Here is a 23,216-nt window from a genome sequence, read left to right as displayed (position 1 = left end):
TTCGTCATGTCTGTGAAGAAAAACGGGCTCCGCTAAACCGGCTTTTGGATCCATATTTAAACAGCCGTGTTGGATTCGTGAGGTGAACAATCGGGGAACATTGTCGGTAATTCAGTCGTACGATTCAAATAATTACCACTAGAACTACGTACTTCTAGAAGAAAATAATCCTGAAGATTCGATACGTCAATTCAAAGATCCATTCGAAAAGGCGTCACTGCATTGGCTTCGAAATCTCTCATTGTTTTGAATTCTTTCAATATGAGGTGAGTTTACAACCGAATGCCGATATCACTGAGTAGTAAAAATACCGTTTAAGACCCATCGAGAAATTTGCATTGACTAGAGATCCAAACAATAGATGATAGCGTAGACCACACGTGATATGACATTGGAAATATCGCTTGAGCTTTGTTAATACAGAATTTGCGTAAGTGTTCAAATCCCGCCGTTGCCCGCAGCCATGACTCAAGTGCTGCCGTAATTTTCAATATCTAAGCACATCTCTATTCTTACTTGTTCCTCTTCTTTTTTCATCTATGCATAGAGCGTAACAGATGGCGCTTTGAGTACGCTTCAGGCACAATAGTTGGCACTATAATACACGACTTGAGCGCCGCGATTTCGCACGCGCCAAAAAATCGGAGTCGAAGATCGGCGCTTAAGGTTGCAGGAGTAGTTGTAGTGAATCTGTTGAGAGTTTGCGGATATAAAATTTTCTTCACAGTTGTCATGAGATGGCCCTGATCGTTGACAAAACCCGTGATCACGTGATATCGACTGCCGAACGTGGTAAGTAAAATTTCAATCATATCTGTACCAAAACCGTTCTTTTTTTTAAATATAAATCAATCGGACAATCGGCATTCATTTTCCTTCGCGAATAGACCAGGTCATTGATCTGCGTTGAAAAAATAGTTGCATGGTTCGGCATTGATATCGGAGCCGTTAAAGCGGCGACAAAAGCTTGTGAATTCCAATTTTCCAAGGCATATTACGTTGCCCACCTCATCCAACTTCCTCTTACGGAACCATTGTGCAATTTTTATTGGTCATTTGGCGTGTTATGTGCGCGTGCATATCAGCGTAAGATCATTTCGCAGAGATTGCGCCCAGAGTTGAGCATGAAAAATAATTTGCCAGGTTGTGTATTGTATTGTTTATCACATAAGTCATTCCAGTTCGGAAGGAGAATCTCTCTTACAGGCTCGTGACTGTGCCGTCATTTTCACCAAACGTTTTCTCGGACAAGCACGTGTTACTATGTAGTCTAAACGAATTAAGGTATATCACTAAGGTTTTCTATGCCCACCAATCTCATCGGGTACCAAAGTACACCGCAAAAAATTTCATTTGTTACAGTAACTAGAAAAATTCAGTAAAACAGATATCGTTAACACGTTGAGCGCCATGTCAGCCATCGGTGGCTGACACTAGACTTTCCGTTTAGGCCGCGTCAGCCATCGGTGGCTGACACTAGGCTTATCGGTGGCTGACAGCGGCGCGCGTGGCCTGAACGGGATTGTCTTAGAAATACGCGTGGCGCTCAACGTGTTAAAAAAAAACTGTTTCAATATTTTTGGAATTACGAAAACCGAGGTACGCGTAACCATTTTGCGCTATTGTCGATAATTTTTTGGTAATTGTAACGCAAAATCAGTTTCTTCGATTTACTCTACTTTTTTAGTTAAATGAGGCTTTAACGACAATTTATTCTTGCGCAAGCGTTAAATTTTCGTAATAGTTACAAGAAAATATAGCGACAGTGATCATAATGACCACAATATACAACGCTGTGAACTAGTGTTGATAATAAAACAAAGTGTTTAGAGAGAGACCAGATGTGTGTTATCATTTTACGAAGACTGAAATCCATATCTTGAAGCGGAATCGAGTCCGATGGGCAAATGCAATCCCAGTGGATTTTCGTTTCCACTCTCAATTCCTCGTTCCCGTCGTTCATCGTGACTGCTCATGATAAGCAAACTGCGAGAATGCGGTTTAGTCGGCATGTAATTGAACAATCTCTCGACTTTCCAATTAACGCGCACGCCAAGTGCAATCGGCGTGAATCTGCGTGAATCTGAACCTTCGTTTCGCAAATAGTTTGATTTATATACGGCGAAATTATTGAATGCCCGACGTTGAACGAGACGTTCAATTAACCCTAATAATAAACGAACAGACATAATTGATTCGCTACTGCTGCCAGCGCTACACTTTCGACGTAATTGTTCGATACTTGATCTTCATTCGTGATACGGAATGTCGATTGCGTTGTAGTACAACAAGCTCCTTGGCGTAATGTCCGCGTGATCTTTGATGGGCACTTGAGTGTGACCCTAACTATTTTATGAGAGGCGATCTAATGAAAGTCCGATGCCTATATTCTAGCTAACCCGGGAGCGACTTTCACGCGTTACTGATTCGCTGGAATGGTTTTGAAAATCGCCTTTGAATTCTGGTTGAAAATTATTGTATCGATCAATCCCTGCGCAAAGATGTAGTTCGGAATAAATTTGGAATAAATGTCAATCTTTTTTAAAATGCATGAAAAATTGACAATCTATGCACCAGAATTGTCGTAATAAAAAATCGACTTTTTTCCCCGCATGTATCTACAAGCTTCTTAATCAGTTATTAAATCTTTCAATTCAACCTTTCTTAGTAGAAACATATGTTTTTTGAAATTTGGTATCCAATTTTATCGAAGTATCCGAGGGAAATTTGAGTATAACCGATGATTCTTGAAAAAGCTTCTGAGTTTTGGAATTCCAGCCTTGAAAAATTTTAACTGAACTCATCACGCGCATCGCGATTAGTGTTAACGGATGGAGTTTTTTTTTTTTTTTTTAATAGCGTAATAATCAGATACGATATTCTACTTTTGTCATTAAAGCACATTTCACGAGTTATTATGGATCATTTTGATGCTATTGTAGATATTATAAAAGATATGAAATACTGAATATAGGTATTAATTTCAATATCAGGTATCCTAAAAAGTGTGCATATAACTTTCAACTAGGCCGTCAATTTATACCAAACTAAAAAATAATGCCAACTAAAAAATCTAATGAATAGTAAATATTATGCAATTTTATAAAGATATGAAACTCATCATGTGACGTAGCAGCATCAAATGATTGCTCCTAAATCAATTTCAGAAGGACTTTTAGATTAATAGGAATCACATGCAAGCTACAACTCACGTTTTATCTTGTTCCAATTGAATGAAAAACAAAATTATCAAGCAATTCGATGGTATGAGAAAAGATCCACATTTTCGTGTCTTTGGAAAACAGCTAAGGTTCGATAGCGTTACGATTGGCAGATTTTAATGTGTGAAAGTTCTTAATTTGGCTATCTAATTTAGGCTGTTCCAAAAAAAAAAAAGAACCGGCAAGTAAATTTCCGATGATGCGTCCCCAAATCAGTAGTAGATTAAGTTTAGTTATTCACTCTTTTTAAAACGAGCACTGTAATATGTAACCCGTATAATCAACCGTGCTGGTATTTATTTTAAAATAATGAACAGTTCTGACAGTCGGTATAAATTTCAACGATCTCGATCACTGAAGGTTTTTCATGTACCGACGATCTTTGAATTAGTTACCGACCAAGTCTACATTTCTTTGAAACTGCCTCCAGTAAAAAATGTATGAATATGAATCTGAAACATTTATCACTCACCAGTCTGGTCAAAATTGAAACTTAATCGATCATCAACATTCGAAGCAAACATAGAAATTATAGTTTGGACAGTCGGAAAAATATACACGCTTATTCAGCTGCTGACGCTGCAATTAGTTTGGAAGGAAAATAAATAATGATTTCTCTGATGAATATTTAACCATTTAATTTGTACGAAGTAGGCGTCCTAGGAGAAATTCAAACGTGGGTAAACTCATCTATAAAGTGAAGCCATCTTTCGTGGATTCAAAGTCACCTGAGTTATACCTTTTACCAATACACGCATGCATGTTGGTGACAACGTATTTAGTTTTTTTATATTTACGTTTGATGACTATCACCTAATCCAACGGCTACACTAGTCGTGGCACCGTGACTGGTTGATGTTTATGACGGGGTGTTAAAATTATCGTCTGAGAATGCTGACGATGAGTTACGAACATTTTAAAGACGTGCGAAAGCGTCTCTGCATGGTGGATATGGTGGTCGTGCTCAGAACCTTTTCTCTCAAGTCTATATTTGCAAGCTTGCCAAATAATTCGTCGAGACATGTCCGTTGATAAGGACTGTAAAGATATTTGATAAGAACTATACCTCGTGGTCGAAGCAATAAAAACACTCATCAAAAATATATTATTCAACGACGCCAACTTTATCCCACTTTTATCAACACTCAGTTCCAAATACCGCAGTTCTAATTATTCTCATCCTTGACTTATACCTGTAGGAATCATCATGCAGACAATTCGACAAGGCAAGCAAGTCAGAGAATCTTTCGAAAAAACATGCGAACTAAAAAAGTGCAAAGAAGTTTCGTCGGAGTGAAAATAAAGGAAAATAATTGTGCTTATGATAATATCGTGGTCGATTTTGTTTTCATTTTACAATTTCTTGAAAGTAATTATACTTATACGCTACGATCCAGTTTTAGTAGCAAGCTTCAATAAGCTTAAAAAAACGTCAGGAACTGATCGTAATCCAAAATTTGAAGTTTACTTTGTTTGGTAGGTGTATAAATCAGTGCTGCGTTGATAGAGTTTTTCTCCAATAACGGATGGTGTAGTTGTACAACTTTTAACATATCACAGATAGCTGAAGGTAACCATAGAGAGGCCACAGCCGGTACTTGACTTTGATTCAGTCTCACCGCAGTCGATGTTTGTACAAAGCAGCCGCGGTCGTGATGATGTACACATTCATCAAAGCAGTTAATTATGAGAAAGATTAATACTCAGAGAGTGCTACAGACGGCCGTCAGACGATTGCCACATCCTCCTACTGACAGAATACACAAATTTCAAAACATTTGCATAGATGCGCTCAACTAAATACGGCGTATCAGAACTGATAAAGGTTTGATAACTACGTTGTTCCAAATTTTAGCCTGATGGGTTTATGGCACTTGGAAGTGGAATTGGAGGAAACGCGATAAATCTATTCATTAAAGTAATCAACGACCAACTAGACAAATGATCGTCAAAGCATGACGAACAGCGTGAAATATTTCCAGCTGGTTTAATTTGCTATCGGTAATCCATTTTCGAGGAACTCCTGAATTTATTAAGGGTTGCGTCGAGCGTGCAGCTGATTTCATTACCATTCCGAAAATCGTGTGATATAATTAAAGATTTCAACGATAGCATCTACGTTCATATTAAGATATACCGTCATTATATGAACTGTGATAATTTTCATTTGCGGGAGATGAGTGCGATCATAATGGCCTCACGCTTTGCTCGTATAATCTGGTCAAAGCTGAAAAGAATGCTGATTAAAAATTGCACAAACCATCACAGCTACCAATCGGCTGGAATGTTGAGAATGAACGGTTGCAGCGGCTGCTGCTGTCTGATCGTGAGTGCAATTATACGCACGTGGAAGCAGCAGCTAGAGGCTTATCCGAAAATCTAAGGGCTCTAAATCTTAATATAACGGCGTGGCATTGTTGGCCTCGCACCTGTCACAGCAAAGTCACGAGCGAAACTGTCAACTGGTAAACTAAACTGGAATAACATGAGGACGCAGTTGGTTGCGTAGCTGTGCGTAGGGTGGATGCCGATTGCTTCTCGAGCCGTAAAGCTGCGTTAAGATATCGTCATCTAAAACCCTACTGGTAAAAAGTGCAGAGTGGAAAAGTTTAAGGAAATTAGCGTAGTTGCCGGATTTCATCGAAATGGTTTAATCGGTTGCATTCGCGTGTAGTATAATTAGCGCCGTTAAAATTGATTTGGAAAAGATTTTTCACAGTACACGATAACCGAGATGGAAGACAGTGGAATGCAGGACTATCAGTGTCTATAGATTTGCTATTCGAGTTTTAGTTGGCTACGAAACTGGGCCAAACTCGTGGAAATCTTGAGTTATAGCCGGTGTAATTCATCCTTGGCGTTTAAAACGAGATTTCAAAGTGCGGGGTAATTGATGACGATCGCGTATGAAAGCTCATCCCCGGATAGGTATTCGCGTCGTTGAGATAAAAGAACGGGAAAGATGTAATATGTAGGATTGCATTTAAAACGAACAAAATAACGCGCACGCTAATTGGAGTCTTAAACTTATCTCGATACTTCGTTACGCTGCATGTATTTTTCTATTTATTATTACCGACAAGTGACTTTCGTGTCTCCTTTCTGATTTTTACTTTTCGAGCTTGTGAGAAAATTATTTTGTTTTTTACCTGCGATATACACATTTCTAATCCAGATCCTATCTGTTTTCGAAACAAAAGACCGTCACTGACGTTCTTAAATAAATACCAAATGTCAGATACATTCTCTGAATGGCAAAGCGATTAATTTTATCTCTGACAGTGAGACTACAGATTTTTACACTCAAGCAAGGATATCAATACAAAGACACCGCTCGACCACGTGACTGACTGCAGATTATGCATCGACGAAAATTATCCTGCCGTATTTTTCAGCCAGTCGGATCTCTTCGCTAAATTGATATTTAATTTAGGTACTCATTTTATGGTCCAGAGTTCAGGTTGCGGAGAAAAAATATTTTTCTCGTAATACGGATCAAATGAATTCGAGAATATCGCGGAATCAAAGGGTTGACCGCGTTAAATTTAGCCAAAAATGACTTAGCAGAGATTTCATGAACAACCCATTCGTAAAAATCCGAGCATTATTACTCGAGCGTTAGATTTTTAAAGAATTTTTCAATCAGCGCATGTTAAGTCGGATATGGAAGTTGATGGCGACAGGGAATCTATGCCTCGAGTACCTGGTGAGAAGTATACGGGGTTAAATGAATGACAAAATTACCCTCATCTATCCGGATAAAACATTAAAAATTAAATATTTACACAATCCGCAGAAAACGAGAGCGCGGAAGCTGCGGTAGACTTTGAAACTGCGGTATCGGCCACTGGTGAGTGTTTCAACTTTCATTATCCCCATTCGCGCGAATTTGTTCTGCGACACGTAATTACGGTCTCCTAAGTTTCTTAATTTTTTTTCAACCCTTCTTCTACATATCCAATGCCTTCGAGTACTGTCCCATGGTCGTACATTCATGCAGACGTGGAAATATTTAGGGTATGGACTATTCAACGTGCTTCTTCTGATGGCGGCGATTCCGGCCGGATGGACAACGGTCTTCGACACTTCGACCACCGCATTCATAATGCCATCGGCGGAGTGTGAGCTTGATCTAAGCCTTTTTCGAAAGGGGTTATTGGCCGCCAGTACTTACGCAGGTACGTAGAATCGGCTGATCCAAATAATGCGAGAACAAAACACACGCTATTTAGTGCAATAATATTTTCCTCCCGGTGTTGCAATTACACTAACATTACACTGTCCAAGCGGGAATGTAGCCAGTGCTTTCATATCATTTTCATTCGCGATTCGTGAACAGTTTCTGATTATCCAGAAGATGTTCGTTGCCTTCATCCGCATTGCTTTTAATTTTCATAAATGTAGAGCAAGAGAGAAAGAGAGGGAATCATTTCTGCCTTGGAGTGTTTTTATTATTAAATTTAAGGCGGTCACGAGCACCGGCGAGAGTCGCGCGATATGGGAAAAGAACAGGATTTCCCTCTTTCAGGAATGATATGCATCGCTGTTGTGTGGGGCTTTACAGCGGACCATATAGGAAGAAAGTACCTTTTGCTCTTCGGCCTGATGTCAGACACGCTTTGCAACGTCTTCGGCAGTGCCGCCCAGAGCTACTACGTTTACCTGTCGTTCAAATTCACCAGCGGTATAATGTGAGTAGATCAACAACTTGTTTGACGTGTAATTAGGCTTGGCTCTCGCCGTCAAATTAACCATACGGGCAGGGAGAGCAAGCTTGTACGAAATTAGTACAGCAGAACTATCCGTCATGACACAAAAGCACTCCCACTCACTCAGCCAAAATACTCTGTGACAAACGACAGATTCCAACCCTTACGCATACGGTGTAAGGACCCTGGACACCGGAGGAAATCACAAACAACAGACGACCCATCTCTTTATCGCTAACCCTAACTTCATCTCGTTTCAGCGTTGGCGGTCCTTTTGCTATCCTGATGACGTACATCGCTGAATTTCACGGCGAACGTCATCGGAGCAGAGTTCTTATGTGGACGGGATCGCTGTTCGCCCTTGGAAACGTCGCGGTTCCAGGTAATCGTTGTTTACACGATACTTTGACGATGAATCAAAAGTTGGGGAAGGAACCGTTTGAACAATCTTCGACAATGTTATTTGCACCAATTGCAGTGAACTCGACTGATATAATGGAACACACTGTACGTAATGGAAAGTAATCTGAGTGAATTCGAATAACAAAAGTTAACTAAGACGTCGTCAATTTGACAAAAGGTATTATAATTACAACGATAGAAATGATTGCACTCGTGTTTTTTTTTTTTTTATTTTTCTTTTTTTCTTATCAGATTCTTCTGATGTTTCTGGACTCATTTTTCTCGTTGATCAGATCACCCAAAAAATTATCTGAAAAAGCTTCTTAAAAAGAAATCTTATGTAAATATAAATATTTTTGTACGGTACTTATTGTTAGACAAATCTATTCATCTCAGGATGTCTTAATTCAAAACAAGCCCAACAACATTGAAATCGGATGATAAAAAACACCAGGGTCTGATCGTTTTGAAGTTTCTAATCACAACCTTGTGACAGAAAATTAGTATCGTACGGCTTAAGTTATTCAAATTTGCACGTACTCTTTTCTATTATATGAAATAATTGTTGTTTCATTCTTGTGCGCTACGATTGTAGGAAATAACGTTGCCGGAGGTTTTTTTCAAAAAGTTTTTTTTTTCTCACTTTCTAACTTTTGATTCAGATGGCCGATTCGTCTCCGAACACCAAAAGGCTTTCCACTGCGACAGTAAATCGCGAATTTGAAATATGATTGAATGTCATTTCTGTAGCATTGTCCAGTGCCGTGTTGCCCCGGGCATGGTCGTTTTCGCTATTCAACAATTCGCTGATCTTTGACGCTTGGAGAATATTTTTGTTGATCTGCGCACTGCCACCGTTTCTGGGATTTGTGGCGATGTGGAGCTTTCCAGAGAGTCCGAAATTCCTCATGACGAAGGGGAGATCGGAGGAGGCTCTCAAAGTATTTCGACGAATGTATTCGATGAACACTGGAAAGCCGGAGGACGATTATCCGGTAAACTGAATCACGCCTGCTCTGCCCGGCCAACTCGTAATTGATATATCGGAGTAGATTCACGGATCAAACATTGTTTCTCCAAATAGGTAGATACGTATAAACGCGTGCGTATTTACATTTGACGAAATGCAAACGTTGTAAACTCTACCTGTTGACGTGTTAACAATTGCTGATACAACTCCGTCGTTTTAACTCGAAATTAACAGCCTGCTGCTCGTTCAATACAGCTGATAAAGCAATTGCGCATCAATGGGCATGAAAATTTGCACGCTTGCGACTTGACGCGTCGCAAAATAGCTGCAAGCTCGTTTACACGACATGTTTTCACTCCACAGGTGAAAATTTTGCGAGTAGAGAACGTGGCCAAGCTTCAAACGCCATTGGAACCAGCGAACAGATCATCTCGTGATGGATCGCGGAGAAGTTTTTATCGCATGAAATTCCTCTTCCCAACACCGTATATCTTCCCTCTATTCACCATCAATGTGATTATTTTCGCAAGCATGACCGGGTGAGTAAACTATATCGTTCTTTATGTAGATTTCAAATACTCGGCGATTTTCTAATGAGCTGCTTCTGGAAATTCTTGAGTACAGAACCTATAATTTCGGGTTATACGAACCAGAGTCATGATTTTTATTTTTTGGAAATTAAAAACTTGGGAATACCATTCGTGAGGTTTCAAAAATGGCGCTAAGAATGGGGAATAAAATACTTTTGCAATACAGCAACGAAGTCATTCGAAACGTAAGGTGATGATTGAATTGTGCTTCATTTTCTTGGTTTATACTTCGTTGCAATTAGTATCAGAAGCGCCTGACCAAATTTCGGCTCAACGTTGTACGATTGCTATAAAATAAGTAATCCTTTTATCGGAAAAAGAAAACTTGCGAAGCTTTATTGGTATGAATTTTTTTCCCACCCGCCTCTATGCGTGCGATATCACGACGAAGTCTTTAAGACAACCGATGATGCCTTTCTATTAACCTTATATCACGGTGGCACGCGGTTAGCAAGCACCCTTAAGTTAATGGTTACAGCCAGGGTGAAACGGTTCGTAATTGCTTTAACTTATCGACTTTCGGGTGCGTCGAGAAACGTTTTCTGAGAAACGATGAACATACTCAGCAGCAATGCAACAGCAGACATGATTCTTCGACACAACGAGGATCGACTTTGAATCCCGCGGATATTTATTTTCTCAAGGCTTTTCATTCCGGTCAACGCGCAGAAGGTGCACGTAGACTGTAGAGCTCGCTTAATCATGGCGGTTTCCCTCGGAGGAAGTAATTAAATTTCTGCCCAAAGGATGCACGTAATGAAATCGTGGCTACCCCAGCTAATCGTTATTCTGAACAACTTCGACCCCAAGGAGTCGGACGACTCTCCCATCGTGCCGACAATTTGTGAAAAACTTAACGTCCAAGCCATCGAAGCTTTTGGTGCCCAGGCGGCTCTTGCTCTTGGCAATACAACCGAGACTTGCATTCCGGTGAGTTTTTCTTATATTCATAGTTGCTGGGTCTCCGTGCTATTCGGTTTTTCTCTTTTCAGATGATCGTTTCAACCACAGTTTATACCAATGCTACCATCATTGCCGCGTCCGCAGTTACGGGCTCTTTCTTAGTCGGGGCCATCGTCAACAAGGTCGGGAAGAAAAGCATTTTGCGTAAGACCTTTAAGGTGTTTTGGTCACAAGACACTTCTTGTCATTTTTTTTTTTTTTTTATTTTTCTTATTCTTATCTTTTTTCTTTTTATTCGGAAAGAGGTGGAGTCTATTTTTGCATCCTACACAAGACGTTTAAATCAACCTTTCAGTTTTTGGTAATGACTGACTACCATCAACGATTTGCTCTTTTTTCTCTCCTAATCTTTAACGATGATATCGGTTTGTTAGTAATGTGAATAAGTTGAACATATACAACAATGAATAACAAAAAAAAGAAAAGGAATATCATAATACGCTATTCCATTACTGAGGTTCATCTACATATTTATACTTGATAATGTGCCACGGATAGATACTTACCTAAATCGAAGAAGCGGTGAAATCAAGGTTCGAAAAAGTAAACTAAACAGAAATTGATTGAATTCGATCTCGCTGAAAGAATCTGCCTTTAAATTTTTTCTTCGCAAATTCAGCTCTCGCTTCGTATGCAAATGACGTCTCAACAAATGGTCTGGCATAAATTTTTGAACCGTTGATTTTCGCCCCGTTCTCATTTTTCCGTCGCATTTATATTCGAGGCAGGACACTTGTTGAAGGTGTATCACGGTTCTTTTCGCAGTGGTATCTCTGGTGTCCGGAGGATCGTGTTATCTGGGTTTGAGCTTCTCACCGTCGACGACGATATTCCTCGTACTTTGTTCGGCGATTATCGCACTTACGGGTATATCGACGAACGCGATAACCTCGATGATAATCGAGGTCGTCCCAACGAGCCTGAGGTAGGTTTCGGACGGTGAAATAACTCCTCCATCCGTTTGATAATCCTGGAGATGGTTTTTACCCAACGCTGCTCTTTCTCCCTCGCATGTTGTCATCTCCTCTGCAGAGCTACCGCTGTAAGCGTCACCCTGATGACGGGCAGATTCGGAGCACTGACTGGAAATTTATTGTTTCCTATACTTCTAAGTGTATCCTGCGACGCCCCGTTCTACTACATCGGTGGATTTCTCACGTGTGAGTAACGGGAACGGCACATGCACTGCGGTGTTATATACCCGCTCGAAATACACCCCAAAGCACGTGCACCGAACACCTTCGGATTGCACCAAGAACTTTGGTGCATTCACGCGAAATGCGACACTTTAAGCTTTCCAGTTTACAGTGTTTGCTCCGCACCGAGTGGGTCACCGAGAGATTGTTGTTTTTGTTATACCGGCTGACTTGGAACTCGTTTAAGGGTGGAAACGGTTCGAGTCAACGTTCACAAGTTGGAATAATATTTCCGAATTAAGTCACATTGTTACATCGTATTTTCAAAAGCATCGCATGCGTGCCTTCTTTTTAACACTGGAACGGTAAAGTGATTTTTTTCTTACCTATTCCGGTAACGGGGGGACGGAAAAACGCCCCAATCTTGTAAATTCCATCTCTCGCATAGATGATATGGTCCAGGATCTTACAGGGTCTCGTGTTCTTTGTCTTTTAGTGAAGAATCACTCGGGCCAAAACACTTTTTTTACTCTCGGACAATGAAATTGAATCATGGTCGGTATCTCGAATCGAAAACATAAGCTGTTATCTTGCGGCGGGAAATTTAAATTCACGAGGGTTGTTTTTTCATCCCCCGTTACCGTTCCGGGGTTAATTCTACACTATTTAGTCCCGACTTCTTTACGCTCTTGGTGTGCCGCCTAGTTTCGTACCTAGGTAATAAAATTCATCCATCTCTGTCATTACTTTACTGTAATTTCTTGAAAGCAGTAGCGTTTGTGTGCACACCACGGCTTGCACTGTTCCTGAAGTAAATTTCTTGTATCAAACCAATTATATTTTAATTCCCGTTCGCGTCCCTGAAAGATGTTGAGAGAGGCTCGCAAAGGCACAGGAAAAACGATGTTAGGAAATGTCCAATGTGTTTTTTATGACGGAACAACAGCCCATAGATAAACAATTATTATCATTAGTATCGGTTAATCATCTAAGTTGATTTATGTGTTTCAGTGTGCTTTGTGCTGGCAATATTCCTGTCAAAATATTCGGGAAAACTACCGTAGCAACAGGGTGCTGATGACTGAGGATATTTATCAGGCATTCGAGCAATCTTGGAAAATAACAAATTGTAAATACAGACAATATTAGTGATATTAACTGCATTTTGCACGTATATGCAGTTAGAGCAGTGAATAAAATATTTTTTACATACAGACAAGATATTGTTGCGACTGAAACTGGATAATGCATAGCTGCAATTGTTTACGCCGAGGTGATAATAACTGCAAGAAAAATTTTGTCAAGGTGTCGGAAATGTGGGTTTGATTATAAAACGATTTTCAGCCAAACATCGATTGAGGTAGCACGGTCATGGATGAATTTTCCTAACGTGAACGAATACACGCAGGTATTCTCGCATCGTCCAATAATATTGTCGTGTCTCCATTTATTTTCACAATTGTACCATCAGCGTGAACCACAAAGTGGCAAAGCGAAAAATAGCGATAGCGAGAGAAGGGTGATACACAAATACGGAGATGCCATCGATTTTCAATACGTGTATTCCATTTGTTTATCGTACGTGGGTGCGTACAATGCATCTCTGGTTTATGCGGGGAATCGAACGGCAGTGGAAGTGAACGAAATAAAAGTTGGAAAACTGTTGATTGGCGTGATACTCGATGAAAATAGTGCCACTAGTTAAAATTGTTATCAGCCATACACGTGCGTCTGTTATTTATACCGAGAGAAAGTTTTACAAGTGTGATTAGTACTTTAATTTTCTCACCGTAACTGAAAAATAGGACTTTGGGTACGAAATGAAAACAAGTTTCCTAGCAGTGACCAGATAATTCAGAATATATATTACTATTTTTTGGAATCATGGTCACTCGCGGAAAAAATTTAGTGTTGGAATTACTATCTTTCCGGTAAAATAAGGGAATCGCGTAATTTGTTTTTTCATGTTACTATAATTCTATTTCAAGTTTTACCACGGATAAAAGTTTTAGTTGGTGTACCTCATTTTCTTGTAATTCCAACGACATCTGGATCGTAATTGCAAGGACGCGCTCGTCTTACTAGAATTTTCTAGTGACCATAATAAATGAAACGTTTCTCAGTGCACAATTGGCTTGAATTGCAGGGTTTGTGTAGAATTTGAATTCAGAAAGCATTCCAGCGATGCGGTTTGGGACCCGACACTGAAATCCGGTAATAATCTTATGGAAAATAGAGAAAGGAAAAAAGTGACTGTAGATCCAAGCGGCAATCGAAGGGTGGATTTGCGATTTTTGTGACCGATAATACGCGACGTGCGGTCGGGAATCTTATTTCGTATGCAAAGCGCGCAGTTTGCGTACATTTGGTAAACGGGTGAGAGCCATTATTGCTCTTCGCTTTCGTGGGAAAACGTCGCGAAAACAACAATGGAATCTTAGTCGGTAGTATTTTTCAAAGCTGATACGCAAAGCTGCTTGCGCGTTACACATTCAGTGCTTTAAAAATGCGAGAGAATGTGCCAAGAAATCTAAATACATGACTCGGCTGCGTAATATAAAGTTCGTTTATTCTCGTCGGCTGTTATTCATTTTTGTAGGAATAATTTTTCAAGCGATTTCACAAACGAGGAATTAACAGCACGGTGATTATTTTCTCCCAAGTTTTCGGAAAGTTGGACTTGAAATTGGCGAAATGATACATCAGGCTAATTCCGCTTGTACCAGACTACTGGAAAAGAACTCCCTTATTATTATTTCCTTGCGCTGAAAATCCAGTATTTTCCCGATAAGAATCAGCGGGCACAACTTACTAAAAATAATCCAATCAACAGCTCAAAACTTCGGGGCAATAACGAAAGTAATTGGTCATGAAACAAAATATCCTATCATTGTAAATTACACACTGCGTTTATTGTCGAATTGCCATAAGCTTTGGATGGTAAAATTGTTTGTAGTATACGAATATACCATGCGGTTCATTGAAAAGCTTTCTGAAAAACTTTTCCCTTGATATTATAATCCGCCGTGCTTTTCGACAAAATTATTTTCCAACTAAGAAAACGGTCTTTATTCTATTCCTCAGACGAAGTGAAAAACTTTTCCAAGCGAATAACGAAACTCTCCGAGCATAATATATCACTATAACTTTCTGCGGTATTTATTGTATTTAAGCACAGTTGATTCGATTCTGTCAACAATTTTCTGACCTCATCGATCTAATCTTTCCAATTTCTCACGTTTCCAACATTTTCCCGAATCCTCATCCCAATCACGTCAATCGTGTAAAGATTTTTACGATCAGTTCCTGAATTCTCAACACCTCCCAGACGTCCAAGACGCGATTAATTCACCTTCCCAAGGCTTCTTCCACAGGATTTCCGGAGTTTCCGTGACTCTTGTACCTCGGTCGATTCATCGCTCGACTTTACCAAACCTACGCGAGTTTACATACATACGTATACGTCTCCCCATAGCCGTAATCTGGAACGGCATTCAACCTGTGCATAACTAGCGATTGTAACGCGCGGCAGGGTTCCAAGTCGAGTGGCAAGTGAACGAACGGTGGGTCTATAAGCTAAGCATTATGCCCGGTTGTTTACGGTTCCTGTTAATTACTCCGTCACATAGACCGCAAGTTCTCCAGCAGCGCTACCCGGATAACAGCCACGATGGAAGGCGGTTCGTTGTTGTTGCACACATGCGAATCCCAGGGCTTAGGACCTCGCAAATTCTATACATACATATGTATTTGCCGAAATATTAAATTCCCCGCAAGTTTTACCCGGCAGCAGGCTCCTCTTGTCAATTTAATTGCCTCCGGACGGTGTGTCGAGGTATCCGTTTGTCATGCACCCACGTAAATACGTACGTACAACGAAATGGATATTGCTCAGAGAGTCAATGGGGTCCCGGAGGGTCGTTCTGATTTAAATGAGAAATGCTTCGCTGCGAAAACCATGAATTCCAATGCCTTCTTGAATATAAATTCGAGGTCAACGCGGGGCTGCTGAATTCTTGATTCTGGAATTCCTCCGGTCTGGATTCGAGTCCCGAACACCTCCCGAGACGGTAAATAATTATGTAACATGTCTGGTCGTTAACAATAACAAATAACCGCGGCAAGATGTGATCTGTGACTCGGTTGATGATGAAAAAATTATAGTGTTCAAATCGACAAAAGGACTATCATTTTTACATTCAACTGTATAATTCGTACTATTGCTTAATATTTTTTAATCAGAGTTGTTGACATCCAGCGTTCAGTCAGTCAATTACAGAGTGGCTTAAATTTTTTCCAACCGAGAGTCTGCGGAGACTGAAAAACCTGAAAGCTTCGGAATTGGCTCGGAATTATATCTGTAAGAGTCTGGAATTTACTTTCAACATTCAATTTGCATTTATTTTATAATTACCTTGGTTCCACGCGGGGCTTCGAATTGTTATGAATAATTACAAGATTGTGCTTTCTTCTTTTTTTGTTTCAATTTCGGGAGTATTTCTTTGCGATGACTTCAATCAGTTCTTGTCCATTTAAAGCTGTTCGAAGGATTCAAATACCTATAGAGAGTTCAATATTGTGAGTGATATTTTTTTATTCAAACTCCACAAATAAAGATCCACGACTTCTGGTTCATCGGTGCGAAAGTTTCAAAAACTTATTCGTAGAATTTCGATGATCACTACTCTCGATATTAAAAGTTCTGCAAGTTCATCAGTCGTCTAGCAATAAGCGAGAATTTCACCAATATGCCAATCGTTTGAAACGATTTGTCGAATCGATGCAGCCTTACGCAGATCAATCATATTATTAGCGAACATTTTTTACATAGGTGCTAAATAATTTTACTCCAGCAGAACTGCTGGGAGTAAAACAGACGAGAGGTGGAAAACACGAGATGATATTAAATTGCGGAGGAAATGTCTCATCTGTAACAGGAGGCTTCGTGTCGACGGAAAACCGTCTGGTTTATCGGAAGAACGTGACGTTCGTGCGCCCTTCCACGCTCGTTATATTACCGCCCCTCTCTCTGTAAAATATTACAGCGCGAGCAGTTATTAAAAACGCGCCGTTCTACCTTACCGACTGAACCCAAACACGCATTATTTTATGTACGCTAATGGCGAATACCGGAAAGCGGCATTCAATTCGCCACACGACGCGCATAATGTGTAATTGTGACTTTGAATTGACTTCGACGTTGGCAAAACCCAACAATACAGTTTTGCCTGATTGTTCAACAGTTATTGGATTAACCAGATATTAGCAATCTACTGCTGTTCTTCGAATACAATCTATTGCTTCATTCGGCCGGGAATTTGTGCATGGGTATATTTTAAATAATAATCATTTAAAAAGTGTGTGGAATGAATTTGATGTAGCGGATCTGTTACCGACAGTTGGTAACTCTTTCGCCAGCCAACCTAGACACGGTAACTTCAGAACTTAAAATTCCCACGTGAAAGAAACGTAACTTACCCTACAATTTGTTGGTACCATTGAACGGTTTAAACGTATCACCAGAAACATCGACGAGGAAAATATCTTTCAGTATCGCCTCCTTTGCAACCGAAGAGTGCTGCCGCCATCGGTAAAATGTTGCCCCCGAATCAAAGATTGTTTCCAAAGGAACTAGAGATTCACGTTGGTAAAGCATTATTAAATTCATCGCAAAATTTCTAATGACTTTCGATTGAAATAATTATATACTAGGATTATACAGGCTTCTTGCTTATTTATCGTTGAAAACAATAACGAATGATAATTTGTTGTCTCATTCGAAATTTGGATAACAATTTGAATCGCTCGACCACTTGGGAAAGAATTATACCGGTTAATACTTTAAAGCTGGCTTCGCTTATATACGACAAGTTAAACATAGATCGAATTTTTTATTACAAACGCTGACTTTGACTGTGGATCTTTGAAGTTTTATTTTGTTTGTGAAAAAGGCAGGTATAATGCAAAAAAAAATTAATATAGCATTAATATACTTTGTCTTTTCGTTTTCTTTACTTCGAACTTTTCTTGCAACGTGAAGTTTATCAATTTATTACATTTTTTATTTTTTTTTTTTATTCGTAATGCTGTTTGCAGCAGATATACCGAAAAACGAATTGATGAATTTCGGTTTATCGACAAGAAATAAGTAATTTTCGGGAAAATAAATAGAATTACTTCATCGTGAATTCCTAATCGTTGAAACGGATCAATTCGTTCGAGTTCTTTAAAATAATCAACATTACCATTAATACATACTTGACGCGTACGGGTTGCACTGAGAAAAATTTCATTTGTTACAGTAACTAGAAAAATTCAGTAAAACAGGTATCTTTAAAAAAAGTGTTTGAATATTGTTGGAATTACGAAAAACGAGGTACGCGTAACCATTTTGCGCTATTGTCGATCCTTTTTTGGCAAGTGCAACGCAAAATCAGTTCGATCAGTTTACTCTGCTTTTTTAGTTAAACAAGGCTTTAACGTCAATTTATTGTTGCACAAGCATTAAATTTTCGCAGCAGTTACAAGAAAATATAGTAACAGTGCTCGTAATGAGAAAGAATAGTAACGGATACTAGACTTTGTGGTAATATCTAGAAAACTAATTTTCATTTTGTACCTAGAACAATATTTTTCGATTGTGGCAAAAAACGAAAATAGTCAAGTACGGAGCGGTAACCGGAACTAAAAATTTTGCTCAATGTGGAAACTCTACAACATTGCATCACTCCTCGAATATCAAGTATGACAACCCAATCTCAGGCAGATTTTGTAGCGTTGTGGAAAATTAGGCCATAGATAAAGAAAAAAAAAACGAAAACGGAGAGTTAATTAAATGCGAATAGGCGGGTCCAAGTTGAACTAATTGTAATTAAACAGAACACATGTCGCTGCTTTTTGTACACATGTCGGACGCACCTTGAGATATGCAAATGTGCGAGCACGCCATTCATAGACATTATTTTTCCATTGAAATTACGAATGAAAAAAATTATCCAGAAAAAATATTACGCGTAATCTTCGCACTTGATTTACACTCTCGTGAATGAAATGCAAACATGAAAAGACTGCGGATATTTTACCTGATAATCGTAGCGCGTACGCGTGCAGGTCGCACTGAAAGACGTGCAAATTTCGGCCTGTCGCACCCCTATAAATTGGCGAATACGCAAATTGAACGCAACCCAGAGATTTCTTTTTTTTTGTTCAGGTACTATATTGTTTTTTCATGTAAACGTGGCACAGCATAACGCGATTCGTTGAATATGATGTAAAGGTGCGGTGCTAATATCAGGCGTATCACTTTCGCGTCAAGCTTAATTAATTCAGACCGTTTACGAAATTGCGAACTCGTCAACGTCAGCGTGCAGAAAAAAAAAGAAAAAATTAACGAATATATATATACATGCGCTTCAATATTTGAGATAAAGAAAGCTGCGAAACGTTTCTTTCGCCAGTTTATCTTCACAGTTGGAAATGCCTCGCATAATTCAAATGCATCTCCGTAAGTAAGGTATAAAATCCTCTCTTGGCCGGTGAATACGAAACTACGGCCTTGACTCGCGTTCTGTTTGGACAGCTCTCAAGAAGCATATAAACTAGTTGGAATAGATGAGGTATTGTTGATCACCTCGGGTACAGCTGACTATCGTCCGCTGCTAATCTACATGATAAATGTTCAAGGGGTACATAATTACGTGGGTGTGTAGCTGGTATAATGCCTCTGGACCAGGTATTCAAATTTGGCCATTCGATTTTACTGGAATAAAATTATACGTGGTCGGAATTGTCAATAACTAATTCCGGGACACCAAATCTTAAACATCTAAAAACTCTTATAGTGGCAAAGTATAAGAATTATGTTAGAAGCCGTGTTTTGTGACTTACTTATACATGCGTATGTAGCTGTATAAATATAGAGATTGATAAATCAAGAAATTTCGTCGCAGATGGTCATCAAATTAATATTTGCTTCAACGTTTCCGTCGGGCCCAGGCGGCCATCTTTTTAGGTTACAAAAAATAAAACCGAAGAAAAAGTAACTGGTAGAATTCTATATCAAAGGAAGTGACACCATCTTGTAATAGATTCTCATTTTACATTCAATCATACTGTAACGATTTCGGATCTATTTTTCGACTAATTGTAAACCGAACATCCGGAAAAGAAGAGACTTCCTCACATAAAGGCGTTCCTATAACATCTCGACCATAAGTTTGTGACCAAATTTGTAAGTAATATTATTATAATCAATCCCAAATTGTAACATTTATTCCGGAAATTTTTTGTCATTCACCTCATCGTACTCATTGTTAAAATTAATTCCTCACCTAGTCCATAATTTACTCTCAAAATCTCATGTATTATCTTTTTCGAACCGCTTTTGATCTTGAAATCGACAGTTGGTGAATAATTCAGCTTTTCAACTATTTTTTTACTCCTGCTCCTCAATATGATCGTATACGTAACGAGCAGAATATTTATTGTGAGTTCCGTTTAATATTACCCAGTATAAGGGATAGTTATACAACTCTAAGCTTTTTTTTTTTTGTTGTTTTATTTTTTGTAACTTGAAAATTGCCGGTCGGATTCGGTCGAAACATTGAAATAGATTAAATTTCTTTATTTATATAAGAGGAGTTTTTTTATTTTATTCTTCGACCGAAATTGCTGCAGGTTTTTTTAAATATACGCGATTTACAGGTGAGAACAAAGTTGCGTGTTCATTAGTTAGAAAAATTACATATTGCAGGAATATTTCATAGACGTTTCCGCGGGTTTTGATTATATTGTGAAAGAAGCCCGAATTACATAAACTTCAATTCACGGAGAATGAAGCAGCGTACTCAGACGTCTCTAATTGGCGCGTACATGCCGCGAATATTTCGCGATGTGAATATAAAACGAATGCTCGCGATGCGTTGAAACCCCAGACCGGAAGTGAAATTCAGTAGGTTATATATACATATACATATTACATGTATATGTTTATATGCATCATCTGGACATTCCTTCGTTATGAAATCGTAGGGACCTTGTATTATATACACCTAGGAAGCGTTGCACGAAACGTCGGAGACGCTTTAATTTGCACTGAAACATTCCTCGGCGATCCGGAACGCCAGCCGAAGCTGCAGCTTACGCTTTGAGGAAAGTCGTCACAGGTCAACGTTCGTTAATCCAAGCGAAATGACATGACAATACGTGAAGGCTAAAGTGACGTCAGGTTTTACGGACATTGCCGAAGTTTCGAAACGTCATGTATAAGTGATTCCAAATATTTTTCCGATCACTCTGCACACTTTTTATATGGATAACAATTGAGGATGAGAATTAAGAAAGGCTCGAGTGCCGTTTTCTTTTTCTTTGAGATAATTTATTTCCTTAAAAGACAACAATTTTTTTGCTAGAAAATTTGTCTACCAATTTATTGTTAAATTGGTGATTTGTTTTTTTAAATTAAGATAATTGATCGTAAACTTTACCGTGACCTTTGTTCTCTCAACCCTAGATTCACACCGTGAGGAATAGTTCGTCAAAACATACGAGATATGGTAATGGCGAATTGGACCAAGGGTGCGAAAAATTTTGTCGATGTGAAATGAAATTCGACTGAGAAACAAATCGATGTTGGGCCACGTTGAGTTTTTGAAAGTCGCTCTATTGTTCCTCTTTAATTATTAGAAGGAATAGGTTTACTGTGAATATCTATGTACTTGAAATTAATGAAGAGAAAAATCAGCAAATTATAGAAGCAAAGTCGATGAACATACATTAATTTTGTAAATCATGTAACATTAGCTTTGCAGCTAACTGCAATTATGTAATTTAGCGCCTTTGCTCGTCTGATCTTGCGAAATGCTCCGTCCACGCAGTCGATGACCCGTTGAATTACGACTTAACGCAGCTTACGTCTATAACAGAGTCTGAAAATTGATGAATTATTCATGTAGGTCTGATGCTCCGTAATAGCGAGCGCGATTCGTACGGCAGGACCAACCGACGGTGTTATAATTGCCAAATTTACATATTTATTTGGCAGATACCACATTGAGGTTCCTCGCCACGTGAATAAACGTGCACTCTGCCTTAGGGGAGACCCCATCATCGCTGCCTGACGTCGGCCATCAAGTGCATTCTCTTAGAACGTGCGAGATCATCTCGTCACGGTGCCTTGATATTTCATCATAGCAAAAAAAAAGTACCCAAATCTAGCGGAAGTCCGACATGAAACAGTGTGTTTCGTTTCGAATCGACATTTTCTTTCAGAGAGAAACTTTTTGTTCTAGGTACACGAAGAAAATCAGTATTCTAGCTGTTACCGGAAAGTCTGTTATCAGTTACTATTCTTCCTCATTACGATCACTTTTACTAGATTTTCTTGTAACTGTTGCGAAAATTTAATGCTCGTGCAAAAATGAATTGAAGTTAAAGCCTCGTTTAACTAAAAAAGTAGAGTAAACCGAACAAACTGATTTTGCGTTGCATTTACCAAAAAAGGATCTACAATAGCGCAAAATGGTTACGTGAACTTTGTTTTTTTTTGTAATTCCAAAAATATTTGAACAGTTTTTTTAAAGATTCCTGTTTTACTGAACTTTTCTAGTTACTGTAAAAAATTAAATTTTTCTCAGTGCTGAGAAGCTTATTGTAAATAGTAAAGAATATAAGAAGGATAAGTCTTGAATCCAATTTTTAAAAGTCACTTTCGAAATCTACATCAACTCAACAAAATTGTTATTACTCACAATCAGCCACATTCAATGACGCAAACTTTATCTTGAAAGCATTTTGTAAGCCAAAGCTTGAGCGATTGAAAAGTTATAAGCCTTGACTGAAAAGTCAATTTTGTGTCATATAAATCATCTGTGAACATCTGTAACATCTGAACCATTGATTTCATAGCAAAAATTGAAATGCCACTTTTGTAGAAAATTCTTCCCCATGTTATTTGAATGCGAAAGCTTCGAATTCCGCCAGAGAGTGATCGTTAGAATAAATTGCGGGCTTCAAGAGATAACTTAGCTCCAATTTTGTTATAATTATCAACTCTACTATCGAATGCAGATTCTTTCGATGATTAATGGCGTTTTTTAAATATGCCGAACATCATTTTCACACCGTAAGGCCTTGAGCAGTGTGGTTTTGACGCAACATTTTTAGCCATGTTTACCGATCGGATCGGCGCGCGATATTGGCTGAGCTCTGTAAACGGGGATTCGAAC

At 39.0% G+C, this 23,216-nt stretch overlaps 1 protein-coding gene across 9 annotated transcripts; it reads left to right on the top strand.

The window, feature by feature from the left end:
- The first annotated feature begins 598 nt into the window (after nucleotides 1–598).
- Nucleotides 599–13,205, top strand: LOC124180944 (synaptic vesicle glycoprotein 2B-like). Of its 9 annotated transcripts, none has more exons than XM_046566942.1 (12): nucleotides 601–792; nucleotides 7,018–7,071; nucleotides 7,238–7,399; nucleotides 7,786–7,912; nucleotides 8,191–8,312; nucleotides 9,083–9,327; nucleotides 9,666–9,841; nucleotides 10,639–10,822; nucleotides 10,885–10,999; nucleotides 11,621–11,780; nucleotides 11,888–12,015; nucleotides 13,003–13,205. In XM_046566942.1, exons 1-12 carry the CDS (start codon nucleotides 738–740, stop codon nucleotides 13,053–13,055), a joined length of 1,581 nt encoding a protein of 526 aa, XP_046422898.1. In that variant the 5' UTR covers nucleotides 601–737; the 3' UTR covers nucleotides 13,056–13,205. The 9 variants fall into 9 exon arrangements, 7 of the variants coding, with proteins under 7 accessions (XP_046422925.1, XP_046422935.1, XP_046422898.1 ...); XM_046566923.1 differs by having other exon boundaries at nucleotides 602–792; nucleotides 7,750–7,912; XM_046566932.1 differs by lacking the exon at nucleotides 601–792 and adding an exon at nucleotides 6,844–6,927 and having other exon boundaries at nucleotides 7,750–7,912.
- The last annotated feature ends 10,011 nt before the right edge of the window (nucleotides 13,206–23,216 follow it).

Source organism: Neodiprion fabricii, chromosome 1 (genome assembly GCF_021155785.1).
Source record: "Neodiprion fabricii isolate iyNeoFabr1 chromosome 1, iyNeoFabr1.1, whole genome shotgun sequence".
Classification (NCBI taxonomy): domain Eukaryota; kingdom Metazoa; phylum Arthropoda; class Insecta; order Hymenoptera; family Diprionidae; genus Neodiprion; species Neodiprion fabricii.
Note: the sequence above shows the minus strand (reverse complement) of the source record. Positions and strands in the feature narration are given on the sequence as shown.